General features: G+C 43.5%; 1 protein-coding gene across 3 annotated transcripts in view; it reads left to right on the forward strand.

The window, feature by feature from the left end:
* The window catches only part of p2rx2 (purinergic receptor P2X, ligand-gated ion channel, 2), an 83,298-nt gene extending 64,007 nt beyond the window's left edge, over positions 1-19,291 (forward strand). For 2 of the 3 annotated variants that reach the window (XM_041201985.1, XM_041201986.1), the window contains 3 exons: positions 13,854-13,919; positions 14,958-15,035; positions 18,309-19,291. In XM_041201985.1, the coding sequence (XP_041057919.1) occupies positions 13,854-13,919; positions 14,958-15,035; positions 18,309-18,404 (240 nt within the window). In that variant the 3' untranslated portion in view covers positions 18,405-19,291. Of the gene's footprint in view, positions 1-13,853; positions 13,920-14,957; positions 16,116-18,308 lie in introns of those variants that run through there. The other variant, XR_005944694.1, reaches the window with a different exon arrangement.
* Positions 19,292-19,804: the final 513 nt, after the last annotated feature.

Raw genomic sequence — 19,804 nt, forward strand, 5'->3', positions numbered from 1 at the left:
TGGTGGAGGTATGTGTTGAGTACCCTCTTCACTTGTTTCCCAACGGTGAAACATTAGGGTGGAGGTATCTAGCTATCGATGCCACTGACTAAGAGCCTGCAGCTGCTAAATTAATGCAAATCAGAACAAGTTACAATTAAATTGAAGAAAGTAAACAACTCCAGCCTCCCCGAGGGCGAAAAGCAAACAAGTTTCTCCAGTCAGCTTCATTGAGGTTTAAAGCAAAGTTTCTGAAAACTTCTTCTATTCACCTCATGATATTGATGTTGCTTAGCTGTTTCAATAGACCAACATCTGAATAGCTACAGTGTGGTTCCATACTTTAAACCACTGTAAATGCAGAGAGAACAGGCAATACGTGAGTGAGATTAAGTGGAGGAAGCATGCATGAGGGAGATAACAGAGGGATTTCCAAGTAAAATAATAAGCTGAGGGAGTCAATGGTGCACGAGAGAGAGAGAGAAAATGAGAGGATCTGTCATTAGAAAATTTCTCCCATATGCCCCCAGGGTAACCAACCACAATTTGGGAACTTCTGCAGTCAATTTCTTAGTTAAAAAATATTATACTCAAATGCTCAAAAAGACCAGCTTAATTTTAAAATCCTCCTTCAAGGCCTGAAATGGATGCAATTAATGTGGAATGATGATTAATTCGTTCTGGAGCGTAGCCAGTTTTGGTGGGTGGGGTCAGTTTCTAGCACAGTTTCTTAAACAAATACAAGAGATTCTGGAAATTTCATTTGCACCAGATGTGATTTATGTTTGAAATTCAGCAATCTTTTGCACTGATTTTAAGCAAATTATGCTAGAAATAGCAGCACAACCAATAAAACATCTCATTGTGTTCATTTCTCCTTTGCCACCAGCACTGTTTTGTTCCCTTCTGCTTAGAGGGGAATGTGCTGAATAATACACCAAGTCATTTTTAAATCCTAGGGGACTGTCCTGGTGCTGTACAAGGTAAGATTGAGCAATGGGACATTTTCACAAGGGTTTTCCTTATTCCTCTCCTTGGATCCTAACTGAATCATCTGGCAGGCCCATGGGAAAAGACAAGGGATAAAGATTAAGGAGAAGGTGGTATGCCAAGTACATGTCAGGTCATTATTTTTGTTGTGCAACGGGTGATGTTCAGTTCTAGATATGATTGCGGTGAATAGGGATGAAGTCAAAAAGCCAACTGTCAGCTTGGACGAGGTCTTCACATCCTGATTCTTCTAAATTGTATATCCCTGGGCTTTGGAGAGGGAATCTAGAGCATTGAGGATGTGGCTGGGATGACTGTGGCTGTATCCCTCTCATATAGTCATTCTTCTTCTCCGAGAAGAAATAGGATAAATAATTGACCTGAGCAGGAGAGCATTCAGTCTGCCACATAAATGAGCCTGGTACCCTTACTTGGACAATGACATGGACACACACCAGGTTATTATAATAGATGGCAGTACTTGACAGCGGCAATTTTGTAGAAAACAAGAAAACTCACAACAGGTGGTGCAGTAAAGTCTTCCTGCTGCTTCAAAGCCAGCCAGGTGATGCTTCCAAGAAAGTGATGTAATACACTCTGCACAACAAGAGATGTGTTGGGGTTTCCTACCTTAGCACATCTGGTAAGGTTACTGAATTTTGTTCAGCACTGCTGTGGATCCTGCAGTATATGCTGCTGGCACTTATATACCTGGCAACCTCTTGTTAATCATGTGAACAGGATGCTTCTCCTATTCCAAGCTTGGTCCAAACAGGATTTTCATTCTCATGTTTCTAAACTTGATCTCCCTGCCACTCTTGACTACTCATTGATATTTTTCTGAAACTCCATACAGTTCTTGCTACTCTCGGGCAGAATTTTCTGCCTGTCAACCGGGCTGTGCGGGAGCAGGCACAGGCGGGCGCAGACCCGATTGCTGCCTGTGATTGAGTCTGCGCCGCCATTTTACACAGGTCGGCTAATTCAGTCAGTGGCTGATGACGTGCCTCTGGAGTCGTCCGTGAGGCAGCAGATGCTGGAAGTCCAGCAGGATGTGCGGGAGGATCTGGTGGAGATACATGAGGCTATATTTGGCTTGGTGTCCGTGGTGGGGGGAGTCTACACGGGCCAACGCCAATGCAATGAGCCTCATGGCTGAGCACCATGCTTCCTCCATGGAGAGAGTGGCGACTCTCATGGAGTGGCTCCTCCAAGAGACCAATCAGGGCTTCCTAGGGATGCGTTTGGACCAGCAAGCCCTCACGTGGACATTGACCTCAGCTGGTCAGTGCCAGTGTGGGAGATGGTCTGGGCACCGTATCCCAGCTCGGTGCCCATCCATGCACCGTGAGCTGGGAGGTCCGAAGCGACCTCACATCAGCGCAGCCGCTGCCTGTCGTCTCTGCGGGCTCTTCTCAGGGCGCTCCAGATAAGGGCAGCAGCTCCTCTGCCCCTCTGCCAGTGACCGTGGCATCCAACGAGGTTGCAAAGAGTGGGGAAATGCCAGCTGCAGAACTGGCCACTCCCTCCCAGGCGGGGCCAGCACAGGCTCCACGGGCCAGAGGACGGCTGCCAAAGTTATCGAGGCCAACAGGACAGCAGAGTGAGCAGGCTGTCTCAGATGTCAGTGCCAGTGAGGGGGATGCATCTAAATGTAGCACCGGAAAGCGTAAATTGAAGGCACCTTAGACACACCACCAGTTTCTCACTGGTGCTTTAGTGTTGCCCCGCAATGAGGTCATGATTAGTTGGTCTAGTGTTTAACACCTTTGTCATTTTTTTTCCTTAAGTTCATTTTGTTATATCATTAAATTTAGACATGTGACCATGGATGAGAGTGACTCTCTTCCTCAGCAGGTGGATGGTTACCCATGGTGTTATGAGTGGGTTATGTCACATTGAGCTTTGTTGACAAGGCCCTTAGTTAATGTTCCTATTCAGGCTGATTTTGCACTCAGGTTTCAAGAATGGAACCTGCAGCCCAGGCTTGTCCTGGAGGTCCATCTGTAGTGTTCTAGCTGAAGGTTCATTGGATTAAAGCCTCCCGGGTGTCCCTGCCTCCCTGCAGTATGCACGGCTCAGCGTCTACCCCCTCAGCATTTCCCTGTGCGTGCTCATCCTTGGACTCACTGCTGGACTCATCATGTGCAGCCGCAGCAATTGTGCCTACATCTTCTTCATGCACAGCGTTCCCCCCTTTCCAGCGGGAGATTGTGGAGAGTGCAGCATGCTACCACTATCAGCAACACACGATCTGGCGGGTACTGGAGTGCACCCCCTGAACAGTCCACGCATTGGAAACGCATCTTGAGAAGCCTGATGGCTCTCTCCACTACAGCCCTTGTGGAGCTGTGGCTTCTATTGTAGCGCTGCTCAGCTTCTGTTCTTGGATGTGGAGAGGCGTCTTGAGCCACCTTCTGAAGGGATAGCCTTTGTCACCCAGCAACCATCCATCAAGCTGGGCTGGAGCACTGAAGAGCCCCGACACCTGGGAGTATCTGAGGATGTAGGCAGCATGGGATCTGTCTGGGTACCTTGCACAGACTTGTAAAATCAGCATCCTGTGATCACTCACTATCTGCACATTCATGGAAGCCCTTCCTGTTGACGATGGCACTGGGCTCACTTGCTGGTGCCTTAATGGCTACAGTCTATAGACACCTGGACGTGGGGGAAGCCAGAAATCACTGCAAAGCCTCTGGTTCGCTCTGTCTGGCTGGACTGGTCCCAGCGATAGTGGATGAAAGTCAATGCCCATCTGAATAGAGCATCTGTTACCTGCTTGACACAAGTGTGGACAGCTGATTGGGAAGCACCACAAAGATCACCCACTGAGCCCTGGAAAGAGCCAGAGGCCAAGAGGTTGAGGGCAGCTGTGACCTGTGAAGCCACTGGCATGGGTGTCCACCCACACAGTTAGCAGAGATCTCAGGGCCTATCACCTGACAGATAGAGTTGACTGTCTCCCTTGAGAGACAGAGCCTCCTTCAGCACTGCACCTTAGACATGTTGAGGTAGCTGCTTCACCGCCTGTAAACGCTGGCGGCAGGATAGTGGTGTCTTCTGCGGCCCCTTCCGCCTTGGACTCCCTGTTGGCCCTGCGCCCCTTGTGCTTGTGTCTGCGCCTCTCCTCCCATAAGGTGGCTCCCCTGGAGGCTGAATGTGCACTCCTGGCCTCCTCCCCCTTCTGACCCTCCCTTCCTCCTCAAAGAAGGTGCCTCCAGTGGAGAGTTCAGCTCCCATTTCCAGGCTAAGGGAAGTCTTCCTGAAACCTACAGGCCCGAAAACGATTCTTCACTGTAGAGTGCTGACCTGAAGGTTGTGAGAATTGTCCAATCAGTTGGTATGAGTTCTGAAGTATTTCTGCTCACACAAGCAAGTATCAGTAACTTTCCAAATTAAATACCTGACTGAGCACATTCGTGACCCCACTGAGCCCTCTTATCCTGCCCGTGGATGAGGTTTATACAAATGTGTCCTACCCGCCTGCCCGTTGCTACCGTGCGACGACCTGAAGATCGCGCAAGCCCCGAAAAATCGCAGTCAATTGGTGCCTCAAGGGCTTTAAGTAGCCTGTTAATTAATGGCATTGGAGATCATCATGTGTCTGCCCACCAAAATATCGCGATGATGCACCGTGACATTGGGATGCTCGCCCGACCTCACTGCACGTCATTTTACGTGTTGGCGTGCAGGGCCCGCCCTCTTAAGCCAATGGGAAAATTCTGCCCTTGATGTCAGTTAAAGTTCAATGTTCTTTTAAGCTTCTTGCAGACCTGTCGCACGATTTGCAGCTCCTCGCGGGGAAGTTTCCCATCCAAGGCCTATTCATGTGTTCACTTGATCCATAATGTGCAAATGGTGCTAAACCCAGAAACCTGGCTGTTTCAGCATTGGGAGACTCAGGTGGATGCTCGTTCTGACACATCTACATTGTGCTGGCTCAAAGCCTAGTAAAATTATCATTAACAATGAAATCAAATTGCTGAACTCTAACTTATTGTTATCGAAATTACAAAGTTTCAGAGGAAAGCAGAGAAAAGATGCATACTAAAGAAAACTGTAACTTTGTGATGGTTTAGTTCAGAACTTCACCAGATGCTGTAGTATTAACCAGAAAGTCACCTGGTTTGGACTGAATAAGCAATTTTTAGCTTGAGGAACAAAGGGCGCTCCATTTGGCTGGATTATCTCTGATTGGAAAATTTAGAAAACAGTCTAGAATCACACACTTCCCATTAACCATTAAAGCAATCAAAGCAGATCCAGGATTCATTAAGCATTGTTTTGCTAATTGAAACTGTCACTAAAAGCAAGATGACCTACTGTGAATGTCATCTAAATATCACATTTCATCTTAACCCTGTTGAATAAAGGGCATCGCCATTGGATCTCCAATCAGTTGCACAGAAATTTAGCCCCACACTTCCAGAGAAAAAAGAAATTCCAGCCAGAGTAAATAATGCTTCAATTTTATCCATTCACAGGATGCGGGCTTCACTGGCTGGGCCAGCATTTATTGCCCATCCCTAGTTGCCCTTGAGAAGGTGGTGGTGAGCTGCCTTCTTGAACTGCTGCAGTCCATGTTGTGTGGGTACACCCACAATGCTGTTAGGAAGGGAGTTCCAGGATTTTGACCCAGCGACAGTGAAGGAACGGCGATATATTTCCAAGTCAGGATGGTGAGTGACTTGGAGGGTGGTGTTCCTATGTATCTGCTGCCCTTGTCCTTCTAGATGGTAGTGGTCGTGGGTTTGGAAGATGCTGTTGAAGGAGCCTTTGTGAATTCCTTCCAGTGCATTTTGTAGATGGTACACACTGCTGCCAATGTGCGTTGGTGGTGGAGGGAGTGGATGTTTGTGGATGTGGTGCCAATCAATTGGGCTGCTTTGTCCTGGATGGTGTCAACCTTCTTGAGTATTGCGGGAGCTGCATTAATCCAGGCAAGTGGAGAATATTCCATCACACCCCTGACTTGTGCCTTGTAGATGGTGGACAGGCTTTGGGGAGTCAGGAGGTGAGTTACTTGTGGCGCGATTCCTAGTCTCTGACCTGCTCTTGTAGCCACAGCATTTATATGGCTAATCCAATTCAGTTTCTGGTCAATGGTAAAACCCGGCATATTGGTAGTGGAGGATTCAGTGATGGTAATGCCATTGATTCACTGTTGTTGGAGATGGTCATTGCCTTACACCTGTGTGGCGTGAATTTTACATGCCACATATCAGCCCAAACCTGGATATTGTCCAAGTCTTGCTGCATTTGGAAATGGGCTGCTTCAGTATCTGAGGAGTTGTGAATATTGCGCAATCATCAGCGAACATCCCCACTACTGACCTTATGATGGAAGGAAGGTCACTGATGAAGCAGCTGAAGATGGTTGAGCCTAGGACATACCCTGAGGAACTCCTGCAGTGATATCCCGGAGCTGAGATGACTGACCTCCAACAACCACAACCATCTTCCTTTGTGCTAAGTATGACTCCAACCAGCGGAGAGTTTTCCCCGATTCCCATTGACTACAGTTTTGCTAGGGCTCCTTGATGCAACACTCAGTCAAATGTGGCCTTGATGTCAAGGGCAGTCACTCTCATCTCACCTCAGGGGTTCAGCTGTTTTGTCCATCTTTGAACCAAGGCTGTAATGAGGTCAGGAGCTGAGTGGCCCTTGTCAAACTGGGCGTCAGTAAGCAGGTTATTACTAAGCAAGTGCTGCTTGAAAGCACTGTTGATGACCCCCTGCATTACTTTACTGATGATCGAGAGTAGACTGATGGGGTAGTAATTGGCTGGGTTGGATTTGTCCTGCTTTTTGTGTACAGGACATACCTGGGCAATTTTCCACATAGCCGGGTAAATGCCAGTGTTGTAGTTTGGCTAGGGGCTCGGCAAGTTCTGGAGCACAGGTCTTCAGTATTATTGCTGGAATGTTGTCAGGGCCCATAGCCTTTGCAGTATCCAGTGCCTTTAGCCATTTCTTGATATCATGTGGAGTGAATTGAATTGCCTGAAGACCAGCATCTGTGATGCTAGGGACCTCCAGAGGAGGCCAAGATGGATCATTCACTTGGCACTTCTGGCTGAAGATTGTAGCAAATGCTTCATCCTTATCTTTTGTACTGATGTGCTGGGCTCCTCCATTATTGAGGATGGGAATATTTGTGGAGTCGTTTGTGAGTTGTTTAATTATCCACCATCATTCATGACTGGATGTGGCAGGAGTACAGAGCTTAGATCTGATCCATTGGTTATGGAATCTCTTAGCTCTGTCTATCTGCTGCTGCTTATGCTGTTTGGCACGCAAGTAGTCCTGTGTTATAGCTTCATCAGGTTGACACCTCATTTTTAGATATGCCTGGTGCTAGTCCTGACATGCTCTCCTGCACTCTTCCTTGAACCAGGGACCTCGGCTTGATGGTAATGGTAGAGTGGAGGAAATGCCAGACCACGAGGTTACAGATTGTGTTCAAGTACAATTCTGCCTCGTGTTTGCCCAGCCTTGAATTGCTAGATCTGTTTGAAATCTAACCCATTTAGCACCATGGTAGTGCCAAAACAACACAGTGGAAGGTATCCTCAATGTGAAGGCAGGAGTTTGTGTTCACAGTGACTGTGCAATGGTCATTCCTACCGATATTGTCATGGAACAATGCATCAGCGGCAGGCAGATTGGTTAAGATGAGGTTAAGTATGTTTTTCCCTCTTGTTGGTTCTCTCATCACCTGCCGCAGACCCAGTTGAGCAGCTGTGTCATTTAGGACGTGGCCAGACTCGGTCAGTAGTGGTGCTACTGAGCCACTCTTGGTGATGGACATTGAAGTCCCCCACCCAGAGTACATTCTGCACCCTTGCCACCTTCAGCATGGTGTTCAACATGGAGGAGCACCGATTCATCAGCTCAGGGAGGGCACTATGTGATAACCAGCAGGAGGTTTCTTCGCCCATGTTTGACCTGATGCCATGAGACTTCATGATGTGGCTGAATCAAACCCAGGTCCCCAGAGCGTTACCCTGGGTCTCTGGATTACTAGCCCAGCGACAATACCACTATGCCATCGCCTCCCCAATTACATCAACAACTTACATTTGTTTGGTGCCTTCAATTTAGTAAAACATCCCAAGGTGGTTCACAGGAGCATCATCAAACAAAATTTGTCACCTAGCCATATAGGAACTTATTGGGAAAGATGACTGAAAGCTTGGCCAAAGAGTTAGGTTTTAAGGAGTGTCATAAATGAGGGGAGAATCTGGCCCAACAAGGTTTAGGGAGAGAATTCCAGAGCTTAGGGCCTGGGCAGCAGAACACATGAAGCAAGTGGTAGAGTGATTAAAATTACAGATTCTGCATAAAAGGACAGAATTGGAGGAGCTCAGGGTCCCAGTGAATTGTAGGGCTGGAGGAGGTTACAGATTTAAGGAGTGGCAAGGCCATGGTGGGTTTGAAACAAGAATGACGTGAATGCACAGAGTATAAGTTTGGGGAGATTGCCATGAGGAAAATATGATGTTGTGGCGATAACAGTTACCTGGCTCAAGGAAGGGCAGAACTGGGTGTTAAATATTCCTGGGTACAAGGTGTTCAGAAGAGATAGGAAAGGAGGAGGGGTGGCGGTATTGGTTAAGGAGAGCATTGCAGTGCTGGAGAAAGAGGACGTCCCAGAGGGTTCAAGGACAGAATCAATTTGGCTAGAGCTAAGGAACAAAAAGGGTGCAATTACATTGCTTGGTGTTGTCTATAGACAGCCAACTAGTGAGAGGGACATAGAGGAACAAATCTGCAGGGAAATTACAGAGAGATTCAAGCATTATAGTTATAATGGGTGACTTCAATTACTTGAATGTAGACTGGGGCAGTGGTACTGTAAAGGGCGGAGAGAGGCAAAAGTTCCTAGATTGTGTTCAGGAGAATTTCCTACAGCAGTATGTGTCCAATCCAACAAGAAAAGACACACTGTTGGACCTGGTTCTTGGAAATGAGATGGGCCAAATAGATCAAGTGTCAGTGGGAGAACATTTAGAAGACAGTGATCATTGTATTGTATGTTTAGGATGATGATAGAAAAGGACGAAAGGCAATCCAGAGTAAGAATAGTTAACTGGACAAGAGCCGACTTCGATGGGGCAAGAACGGAGCTGGGCCAGATAGACTGGAACAAAAGATTGGTGGGAAAAACTGTACCTGAACAATGGGCTACCTTCAAGAAAATAATTGGTTCAGCAAAGTCAAGGTATATTCCATTGAAAGGGAAAGGTAGGGCAAACAAATCCAGAGCTCTCTAGATGAAGAAAGGTAATTGAAATTAAGATAAAGAAGAAAAAATGCACTTATGACAGGTGTCAGGTAGAAAATATAATTGAGAACCAAAAGGAATACAGAAGGTTCAGAGGGGAAGTGAAAAAGCATATTATATAAGCGAAAGCGGATTATGAGGTAAGATTGGCAGCCAACATAAAAAGCAATCCCAAAGTCTTCAATAGACATATAAATAGTATAAGGGTGGTAAAAGGAGTAGAAGGGCTGATTAGGGATCTAAAAGGAAATTTACACATGGATGAAGGGGCCATGGCTGAGGTATTAAATGAATACTTTGCATCCATCTTTACCAAGGAGGTAGATGCTACCCAGGCTATGGTGACAGACGAGGAAACTCTGTCAGTAGAAGGGTTAAAAATTGGCAAGGAGGAAGTGTTGAATAGACTGTTGGTACTAAGTTGACAAGGCAGTGGGACCAGATGAGATGCATCCAAAGGTATTGAAGGAAGTGAGAGTCGAAATTGCAAGGGCACAGGCCATAATCTTTTAGTCTTCCCTAGACTCACAGGTGGTGCCAGAGGACTGATGAACTGCAAACATTACCCCCTTGTTCAAAAAAGCTTGTAAGGATAAGCCCAGAAGTTACAGACCAGTCAGTTTAACTTCAGTGGTGGGCAAGATTCTAGAAATAATTATTTGAGACAGAATTATTAGTTATTTGGAAAAATATGGGTTGATAAGGAACAGCCAGCATGGATTTCTAAAGGGGAAGTCATGTTTAACTAACTTGCTGGAATTTTTTTAAGAGGTAACAGAAAAGGTTGATGAGGGTAATGCTGTTGATGTGGTGTACATGGACTTTCAAAAGGCATTTGATACAGTGCCACCCAACAGACTTGTGAGAAAAGTTATTGCTCATGGAATAAAAGGGATAGTAGCAACATGGATACAAAATTAGCTGAAAAATAGAAAGCAGAGAGTAATGGTCAGTGGATACTTTTTGGGATGGAGGAAGGTTTGTTGTGGAGTTCCCCAGAAGTTGATATTGGGACCCTTGCTTTTCCTGATATATTTTAAGGATCTAGATCTTGGTGTGCAGGGGACAGTTTCAAAGTTTGCAGATGATATGCAGCTTGGGAGTGTTGTGAACTGCGAGGAAGATGATGGTGGAACTTCAAGAGGACATAGACAAGTTGGTGGAGTGGACAGATTGGTGGCAGATGAAGTTCAATGTGGAGAAGTCTGAGGTGATGCATTTTGGTAGGAAGAACATGGACAGACAACATAAAATAGGGGGTGAAATTTTGAAGGGGGTGCAGGAGCAGAAAGAGTTGGCTGTATATGTGCATAGATCCTTGAAGGTGGCAGGACAGGTGGAGAGAGCAGTTAATAAAGCATATAGTATCCTGGGCTTTATTAATAAAGGCATAGAGTACAAGACCAGGGAGGTTATGTTGAATTTGTATAAGACACTCATTAGACCTCAGCTATAGTATTGTATACAGTTCTGGGCCACATTATGGGAAGCATGTGAACACATTGGAGAGAGTGCAGAAGAGGTTTACAAGAATGGTTCCAGGGATGAGAAACTTCAGCTATGAGGATAGCTTGGAGAAGCTGGGACTGTTCTCCTTGAAGAGAAGGCAGCTAAGAGGAGATTTGATAGAGATATTCAAAATCAAGAGGGGGCTGGACAGAGTAGATAGGGAGGAGCTGTTCCTGCTCGGAAAAGGATCAAGAATGAGAGGACGCAGGTTTAAAGTGATTTGCAAAAGAAGCAAATGTGACGTGAGAAAAAACTTATTTACACAACGAGTTTCAGATCTGGAATGCACTGCCTAGAAGTGTGGTAGAGGCAGGTTCAATCGAGGCATTCAAGAGGGCAATAGATGATTATTTGAAACAATGTGCAAGGGTATGGGGAAAAGACAGGGCAATAGCACTAGGTCATATTCTCATTTGGAGAGCTGGCGCACATATGATGGGCCAAATGGCCTACGTCTGTGCCATTAAAACTCTGTGATTCTGTGAACGAGAATTTTTAAATGGAACTGTTGCAGACTAGGAGCTAATGCAGGTCAGCAAACACAGGGCTGATGGGTGAATGGGACTTGGTACGTTTTAGGAAACAGGCAACAAAGTCTTGGATGTGTTCAAGTTTATATGAGAGTAAGGTGGGAGAGTAAGGATCAGGAGAGTATTTGAATAGTTAAATTTGAGATAACAAAGATATGGTTTCAGCAGCAGATGAGCTGAGGTGTTGTGGAATTGGGCGATCCTACAGACGTGGAAGTAGGTGGTCTTGGTGATGGAGTAGGTAAGGGGTTGGAAGCTCATCTTGAGATCAAATACAATATTAAAGTTGTGAACAGTGTGGTTCAGCCTCAGGCAGTTGCCTTGGAGATGGATGGAGTTGGTGGCTAGGGGATAGAGAATGTAGCAGGGATCTAAAGCCAACAGCATTGGTCTTCTCAATATCTAGCTGAGGAAATTTCTGCTAATTTAATTTAATGCCTCCTCCCGAAGTGAGTTTGGAGGCAGTGGGTGGGGCATTTAATCAAGTTGGAGGGTGCTGGGTGGGGACCCTGCTGCCTTCCCACCTCTGTCCCAATTAAGACTCATAGATGGCCTTCCCACCCTGCCACCAAAGGCCTCCTTATCCCTCCACTGCTGATATTCACCCAGTGGCTGGCAGGACAGGTGCCACACAGGGAGCCCAAAAAGCAAACATGGGTGAGTTTTCAGAAGGGGTTGCTCATTGTCAGGCAGTCAGTGCTTGATCAAGGGTTCCAGCATCAGGAAGGAGAAGGCCTATTGAGAGCCACCCCCTGCCCTTACCTCTGACCCCCTCCCTCCTTCTCGTGCCCCCATCCCACAATCCCCATCCCACCCTCATTCAGCTATGGCCTGTGTTCCTTGCTGAGCCTGGATGTCTGGTGGGTGCATTGCTGGCAGCCACCACTGTTCCCCCAGAGATGCTGTCAGCCTCTGATTGGTTGGCAGCTCCCAGTTGGAGGGTGTGAATTTTTACCCCTGAGGGTCGTTAAACCTGGGGAAGGCCTACCGCTGGCCACTTATGTGCCTGACTGACTGACACCTTTCCCAAAAAAGGCAATGTGGGACTCTTGCCAGCTCACCAGACGCTGGGTAAGATTCCTGTCTCCTGGATTAATATCTGCCCTGGATGTCAGACAAGCAGTGTGGCAAATTAGAGGCAAGGGAACAGAAATATGGGCCATACCAGGGAGAATGATCAGAGTGAGAGAGACCAATTATTTTAATGAGGACAAAGGCATTTAAGTGAAGAAGAGTGTGTTATTGAGCTGTGCGCAAGTAAATCTTTACTGAAAAATGAGTAATTCCATAGAACAGCAGAGCTAAAATCATTCCTCAATAGAATGAAGAATAATTCAGTAAAGTTTCACATCAGGTAATACTTGACTGAATAATCTAGAACTCCAATCAGTGATACAGCAACCAAACTTTAATCTAGTGTGTAAAAAGAACTCTATGCAGTTATAGTAAGTATCCCTCAATCTGCTGAATAAATAGGAACTTTGTATAGTTTCAGAGAAACTTACCCTGAAAAAAGAGGAACTCCACAGTGAGTACTCATTATTGGGATATGGACATCACAAGCAAAGCCAGCATTTGTTAGAGGCCCTTGAGATGGTGGTGGTAAACCTCCTCTTGAGCTGCTGCAGTCAATTATGGTGTAGGTAATCCTATACTGCTGTTAAGTGGGGAGTTCCAGGATTTTGACCGAATAACATTGAAGAAGCAGTGATATATGTCCAAGTCAGGATGGTGCGTGACTAGGGAGGAGAATTTAAAGATGATGGTGTTTCCCGTGCACCTACAGCCCTTGCCTTCTTAGTGGAATTTTCTGGTAACTCATTGGATGCACTTAATCTGCTGAATTAACAAGGAGTATGTACAATTACATAATCAGTAAGCTACCCTGAAGAATACACAGAAACTCTGGTGAGTTGCAGGAAAACATACAATGATGAGCATTTTAAAGTTTTAATGCTAGTTTATCAATTAATTGATGATCTACAGGAATAGCCCAATTAGTCACCTATGTTCAGTGTGGTTACTGTATATAACACACACCTATGATCCTTACAGTATCTTACTTACTATCAATAACAAAGGACCATATCTTAGCCTGCCATATTACCAATAATAGGACATAGAATATCAAGTCCCTATGTTTCTACCTTTCTCCATGAACAGATGTGTTCACAGCACAAACCTGTGGTCAAGATGGTGAGCAACTTCTGGACCCTCAACCAGTTAGAGTCTTATGACAGCAATTTAGCTAAGGATCTGCTTTCTATTCCACATTCTCCTCCGAGGATCAGGTGCAGAGCAAAGCTATGTCATAGCACCATACTGTAAATCAAAATATTAGAGGAAGCCCTAACATTTGTGGCACCTCACTGATACTTTAACACACTACGACAGTGCAATACCAACCCACAGAAATGTTCCGATTAAATCAGTGTTTCTAATAGTGTTTCATATTGTGTCCATTTAAATGGTGTCAAATGCAAAAACATTAAATTATCAGTTGCAAAATGACAATAAAAAGAAAATTGAAATTCTTCAATTTTAATTTCTTCTAGGCAGGAAAGTTTGATATTGTCCCAACAATTATTGGTATTGCTGCAGCTCTTACATCTATTGGAGTTGTAAGTACTTTCTGGTTTTATGTTTTATATACCGTTTAGGGGATCTTCTGTGGCATTGCTGTGAATTACATTGTGCATGTAAAATTGTGCATACGTTGTGAGCGAACACTTCTGCCAATGTATTATTCTGCTGTTGAGGTGAAACTGTGTTGAAGTAGGTCTGTAAAGCCTATTTGCTATAAGTAAACACACCTTAAAGGCAATTAGAGTTCAGTTGCTATAAGGGAAATTTGCAGATTGGCGAGTGCCTGTAATTTCTGGCTCCAGATCAGAAAACATCTGTACTACATGACCATCTTGCCCCCTTTCTATAACTTTGATCATCTGAAATATTGGGAGAAAAATTTGTTCTTTCCAACAAAGAATCAGGTCCAACTGTGATGCTGCCTATGGTTGAATAATGTACTGAAACTCACTGTCAAGCCTCATATATGAAGAATAACAATTTGGGAAAGGCATTAGAGAGTAATTTATCCCATGGAACTGTATCCCAATGTTAGTCTGCATTAGGAGTGGAAAAGGCTAGAGGAAAAAACATGTACAAATAAAATGCCATTATTTGAAATGGAAGTTGACATTGGATTGTTTTGACTGAATAGCTTTGAATGGGTGTCATTGTAATACAGATTTAACTTCCACTCATCATGAGGTTAACCATAATTAACTCAAGATGTCACTATTCTTAAGGAATACATTTACCTTCTTTTTCAAGAGTGCCCTGCCTGAAAGTAGATCCTTGGTGATTATTCACCAAAACATGGCAAAGCACCATGATATTTTTTACTATGGGTAGGACAAGGTGGTAGGCCCTGATTCTACCTCAGCCGGAACAGGGGTTAAACCTCGTGCTGTTGCCTTTAATTCACATGCTAGTCATCCAAACAATTGAGCTAATTAGTTGCCCACATTCACTTACCATTCTGAAAATAAAAGCCACATTACAGGATTGCCAGTCATTGTCCTCTGTAAATGCTGACTGATAATCAGAGTTGTACATGAAATTTTTTTGAGTAATTCATCTATCTTTTCTGAACTTAGGGTTCATTCCTGTGTGACTGGATTTTGCTGACCTTCATGAACAAGAATGAAGTCTACAGTGCAAAGAAGTTTGAAGAGGTGAAAATACAACTAATCAGACTCGGGGACATTTTCTGATGGAATTCACTGAGATTGTTTGTAGCCTTCTCATTCTGCGACTTAGCAGTGGAGCTCTCCATAGCTGCTGTGGTCAGCTGGCAGGAAGTGTACTTCTGGATGGAACTGATTTCACCCCATCTAGGAGTGCAGCTCAGAACTGACAATATTTTGGTGGCCTCAATGATATAGCACTTGGATTTACCAATGAGGTGTCTCACAGAGATGGCATTCCTCAGCTGAAACGTTTAATTAAAGCCCCATCAATCACCTCTGGTGAACATGAAAAATCCAATGACATTATTCAAAGAAAACAGGAAACTCCCCTGTTGTGATGGCCAATATTCTTCCCACAATCAACATCATAAAAAAACAGATCATCCAGTTATTCATTCATTTGCTGTTGGATGGAGCTTGCTGTGCACAAATTTGCTGCTGCATTTACATAACAGTAATGACTGTATTTCAGGGTTAAATAATTGGCACTCAGGTATTTAGGAATGTCCTAAAGACATGACATATCAAATTTTTATGTCTTCAGGGGTTGTTTATCTGAACTAGTAGATGTAGTTTCAGTTTAATGTTTTAGTTGGAAGTTGGCATCTTCAACAATGCAGCATTCCTGCAGTACAGCACTCATGCCAATCTAGACTATATGGAGATAGAATTGAGATCTTTTCTCACAATCTACTACACAATAAGGTATACCAGGTGACGATAAATACCCTGGTGGCAGAGAAAGAACTCTTGGTCAGATTTTGGAGGAAGATGATCTGCTCTGGGAGAAAAGGAGTATCAGATTGTGATCTCCAGTTTACCCATATTGTACAGCTGGTTACATAGCAAGACAGGTTAATTAAGGTGTATGGCACAGGGAAGCATCAGGGGAAAGGAAACAAATGGCCCATATATTGAAATGGTGCAAAGATGAAAAAGCAACATATGATAAAATGCCATTGAATTACTATATCATGGGCAGAATTTTCCCCCGATCTGGTCCGCGCAGCCATTTTACATTCACATAGGTGCCTCAGGGAGATAAGTTTTAAGTTTGAAAAATTTTAATAAAGAAAAAAAAATTAAAACATGTCCTCTCATGTGACAGTGTCACATGAGCTGGGACATATCAATGAACTTTAATGAAAAGTTTTATTTAATTTATAAACCCTTCATGAAACCTCAAACCGCCTGTGGATGAGGTTCCATGAAAAATGCGAAGGTTGCCTGGGCTCTTTGCCTGCCCATCAACCTTCAGCTTTCTCAATAGGTTTAATTAGTTAATGGCCTTGGCAGGCCTTTGACAGTTCGGCGGGCGTGCAGCCGACTTGGCTGCGCGCCTGCCAAACTGAAAATCTAAATGATGCGCGGTGACGTCGGGACACAGACCCAATGTCACCCTGTGTCATTTTACACCTTGGCGACTGGGCCCTGCCCCCGCTCGCTGAGCCGAAAATTCTCCCCCAAGTGTCCACCCTGTACTGTCACCAAGGATGGCTGTTTTCCATAGGTCCCAGCAGTATACACACCATTGTGTTCAATGGTGTATTCATTTGATTATTTGCGTATCTTCTAATCTACGTAGCTTCAATCCTATTGTTAACTAGCCACTTACCTAAGTTAACAAATATAACATTACCTCTGAGGGTCTATTCCACATATCCGCTTCTATAGGAGTTAAAAATTTTATTCTCTCATTCTTTATGAATGCTCATTTTATTGTGTCTGCTAGCCTAAGTCAGCCTCCTTATATCCAGATTATCTATGCTTTTTGTTAATTTCAACACTTTTTTTCTCCCAACAAAAATCTGTGAAACTCCCCTCAAATTGAAATCCTGGAATCTTCCATGATGATCATTCTGCTTGAAGCCCAACAAATGTATAAGTGTCCGTAAAACTTACATGCAAAGTTACAAATATGTAACAATTTATTTTAAGTTGTTGTGAATTTTTTTTTGATGCATTGGACTACCAAGTTATCAGCAACAATAGCTTCATACCCAGGTGTTCACTTTCAATGAATAGTCAATAATCAAATTTAGATCCTTTTCTTTGCAAATTTGCTATATAATTGTCTTTATATGCACTACTTACGTTTATCTACATCAAAATTTGTTATTTCTTACCCATCCACTTAATTGGTCCAGATATCTTTTAATGCCATCATCCTCTCTTGTGCTTGTCATCTGATCCAGTATCATCAGCAAGTTTAGTAATATTATGACAAGTACCTTCTGTGATAAATCAGAGATCTGCCTTTTTTCTAAATATATATATATTTTTATATATTCTTTAATGGAATTTCAACAGATGTTCTTTTATAGCCAACAGATGTTCACTTCAACTTGGTTACTATTAGCTGAAAGCAAACTGGTTGGTGAATGTCCATAATATGCTTTACCACCTGGTAATGCAAGTTCAGAGAAGAATAATCGTCTCTGTCTACATAGATAAATTAATAAATGTCAATTACCACATTCATGTAGATGACAAACACCAATGTTACTTGCCCATCTACAGAAAAGGAAGAGTTGATATTTTATTGCACAAAAAGACCCTGCAGGCAAGGCTTTGACAACTGTTTTCCCTGAAAGGGATGAATGGCTGGAAAAAAGATTGCAAGAAACCAGGCTAATAGGTTATGTAGATGTCTGCCCATTTGTGTGTGGAAAAATCTAGTCTATTTTGCTAGATTTCCCTCATCCAGGCTTTTGTTTCCTTCCCAAAAAATTTTGAGTAGAGTTGTTGCTTTTAACCTCATGCTGACCAATCCTTTTGCTCTTTAGACAAGCATTGTGTTCAAGCGTTTTTAACTTTCAGATTTAGATTACATGGAGCTATAATTACTGGACTCATGGAAAATCCAACTGATTCCACTTTCCCCACTCATAATGTCACTGGAGTAGAACTTCATGGTGTCACAGGCAAATCTGCACAAAATGTCTGCTCTCATGCTGTTTCTAACCATTAGTTCTATAGTATAAAATGGGACAATAAGAAGTGACTGAATGATTCTGATGTCCATACAGCCAGCTCCCTTCACAGTGTTCAAGAATATGTACGGTCAATCTCATGAAATGTAATTTAAAGTTTAAACAATTTTCAAACTGCTTACTACAGATTTGGACATTAAAATCTCAGATTAAGACAGCCTTTTCATGGTACAATGTGCAATTGTTCTATTTGCATTTACTGCTTAGGACATGGTTATGAAACAAACACACATACATACTCATAAAACCTTTTTTTACTACATAGGTTATTAAAGAAAGAATTATACTGGCAGTCAATGAGCATGGAGCTTCAGAACAAGAAATGAGAGCAATTCAACCAGAAAATTGCAAACATTGTTGATTTCCATATTATGTTATCCATCTTGAAGTGGGATGCAGAGAAGGTATACAAAAAATTGAATGGGTCTTGGGGAATTAAATAAAGTAGATAACCTCCCTGAACTTTCTTGATTTCACTTACAGGGTGAAAGCTGTTAACACTATAAGATGATGCTCATATCCATTTTAGTATTTACAACGCATCTTCACTGTCCATCTCATTGATGGTAAATCAAACTAATGCAGTCCCAAATCTCTTATATGCTGACACCATTATCAAGGTTCAACAATAAATATGATCATCCAATTTTAACTCTCCAGTCTTGAAGGGGCTACTTGGGCCAATACTTTATAAGATGGTTTATCAGGCGTGTAAGAGAGGAGTGGACGATACTACAATTTTTTAAGTGAAGTACATAATTTTAAAATGTATAAAAACTGTCCATGCTACAATGGTTGTTGTTGTCCAGTGGTCAGAATGGCAGTGTCTGAAGAATGGGCTGCTTTGAGCTCTTGGTCTATGTAATACTATGTAAAATTGACATGAAAGAAAAGGGCAGCTGATCAATCGAGCCTGCCCTGCACCTCATGATGGCACAACCACCTTAACTAAACACTTCTCAATCCCCCTCCCCACAGCCATGTAATCGACTGGGAAAGGCAGAAAAACAGAAAAAAAACCCCAGGGCCAATAAGGGAAAAACACCCTGGAAAATTCCTCTCAAACCTTCTCAGGTGATTAAAACTAGTCTCGGTGATCACATGGACCAAATGTTATCCATAAAGACACTTCACAGAATCACAGGATCACTACAGTGCAGAAGGAGGACAATCAGCCCATCAGGTCTGCACTGGCTCTCTGAAGGAGCATTTCACCTAGTCCCACTTCCCGGCCTTACTCCCATAACCCTGCACATTCTCTCTTTTCAGGTAGCAATCCAATTCCCTTTTAAATACCTCAATCGAACCTGCCTCCACTGCCTTTCAGGAAGTTAGTTCCAGGCTCCAACCACCCTTTAGGTGAAAACATTTTTCTTCACATCACATTTACTCCTTTTGCCAATTATTTTGAATCTGTGCCCTCTAGTTCTCGATGCTCTCTTGAGTAGGAACAGTTTCTCACTATTTACCCCGTCCATGCTCCTTAGGATCTTGAATACCTCTATGAAGTCTCCTCTCAGCCTTCTTTTCTCCAAGGGAAAGAGTCCCAACCTCTCCAATCTATCTTCATAGCTACAGTTCTTTATCCCTGCAATCATTCTTGTGAATCTCCTCTGTAATCTCTCCAATACCTTTACATCCTTCCTTAAGAATGGTGCTCAAAACTGGATGCAGTATTCCAGATAAGGCCTGATTAGTCTTATACAAGTTCAACATGATCTCCCTACTCTTGTACTCAATGCCCCTATTAATAAAGCCTAA

This window comes from Carcharodon carcharias, chromosome 13 (assembly GCF_017639515.1).
Source record: "Carcharodon carcharias isolate sCarCar2 chromosome 13, sCarCar2.pri, whole genome shotgun sequence".
NCBI lineage: Eukaryota > Metazoa > Chordata > Chondrichthyes > Lamniformes > Lamnidae > Carcharodon > Carcharodon carcharias.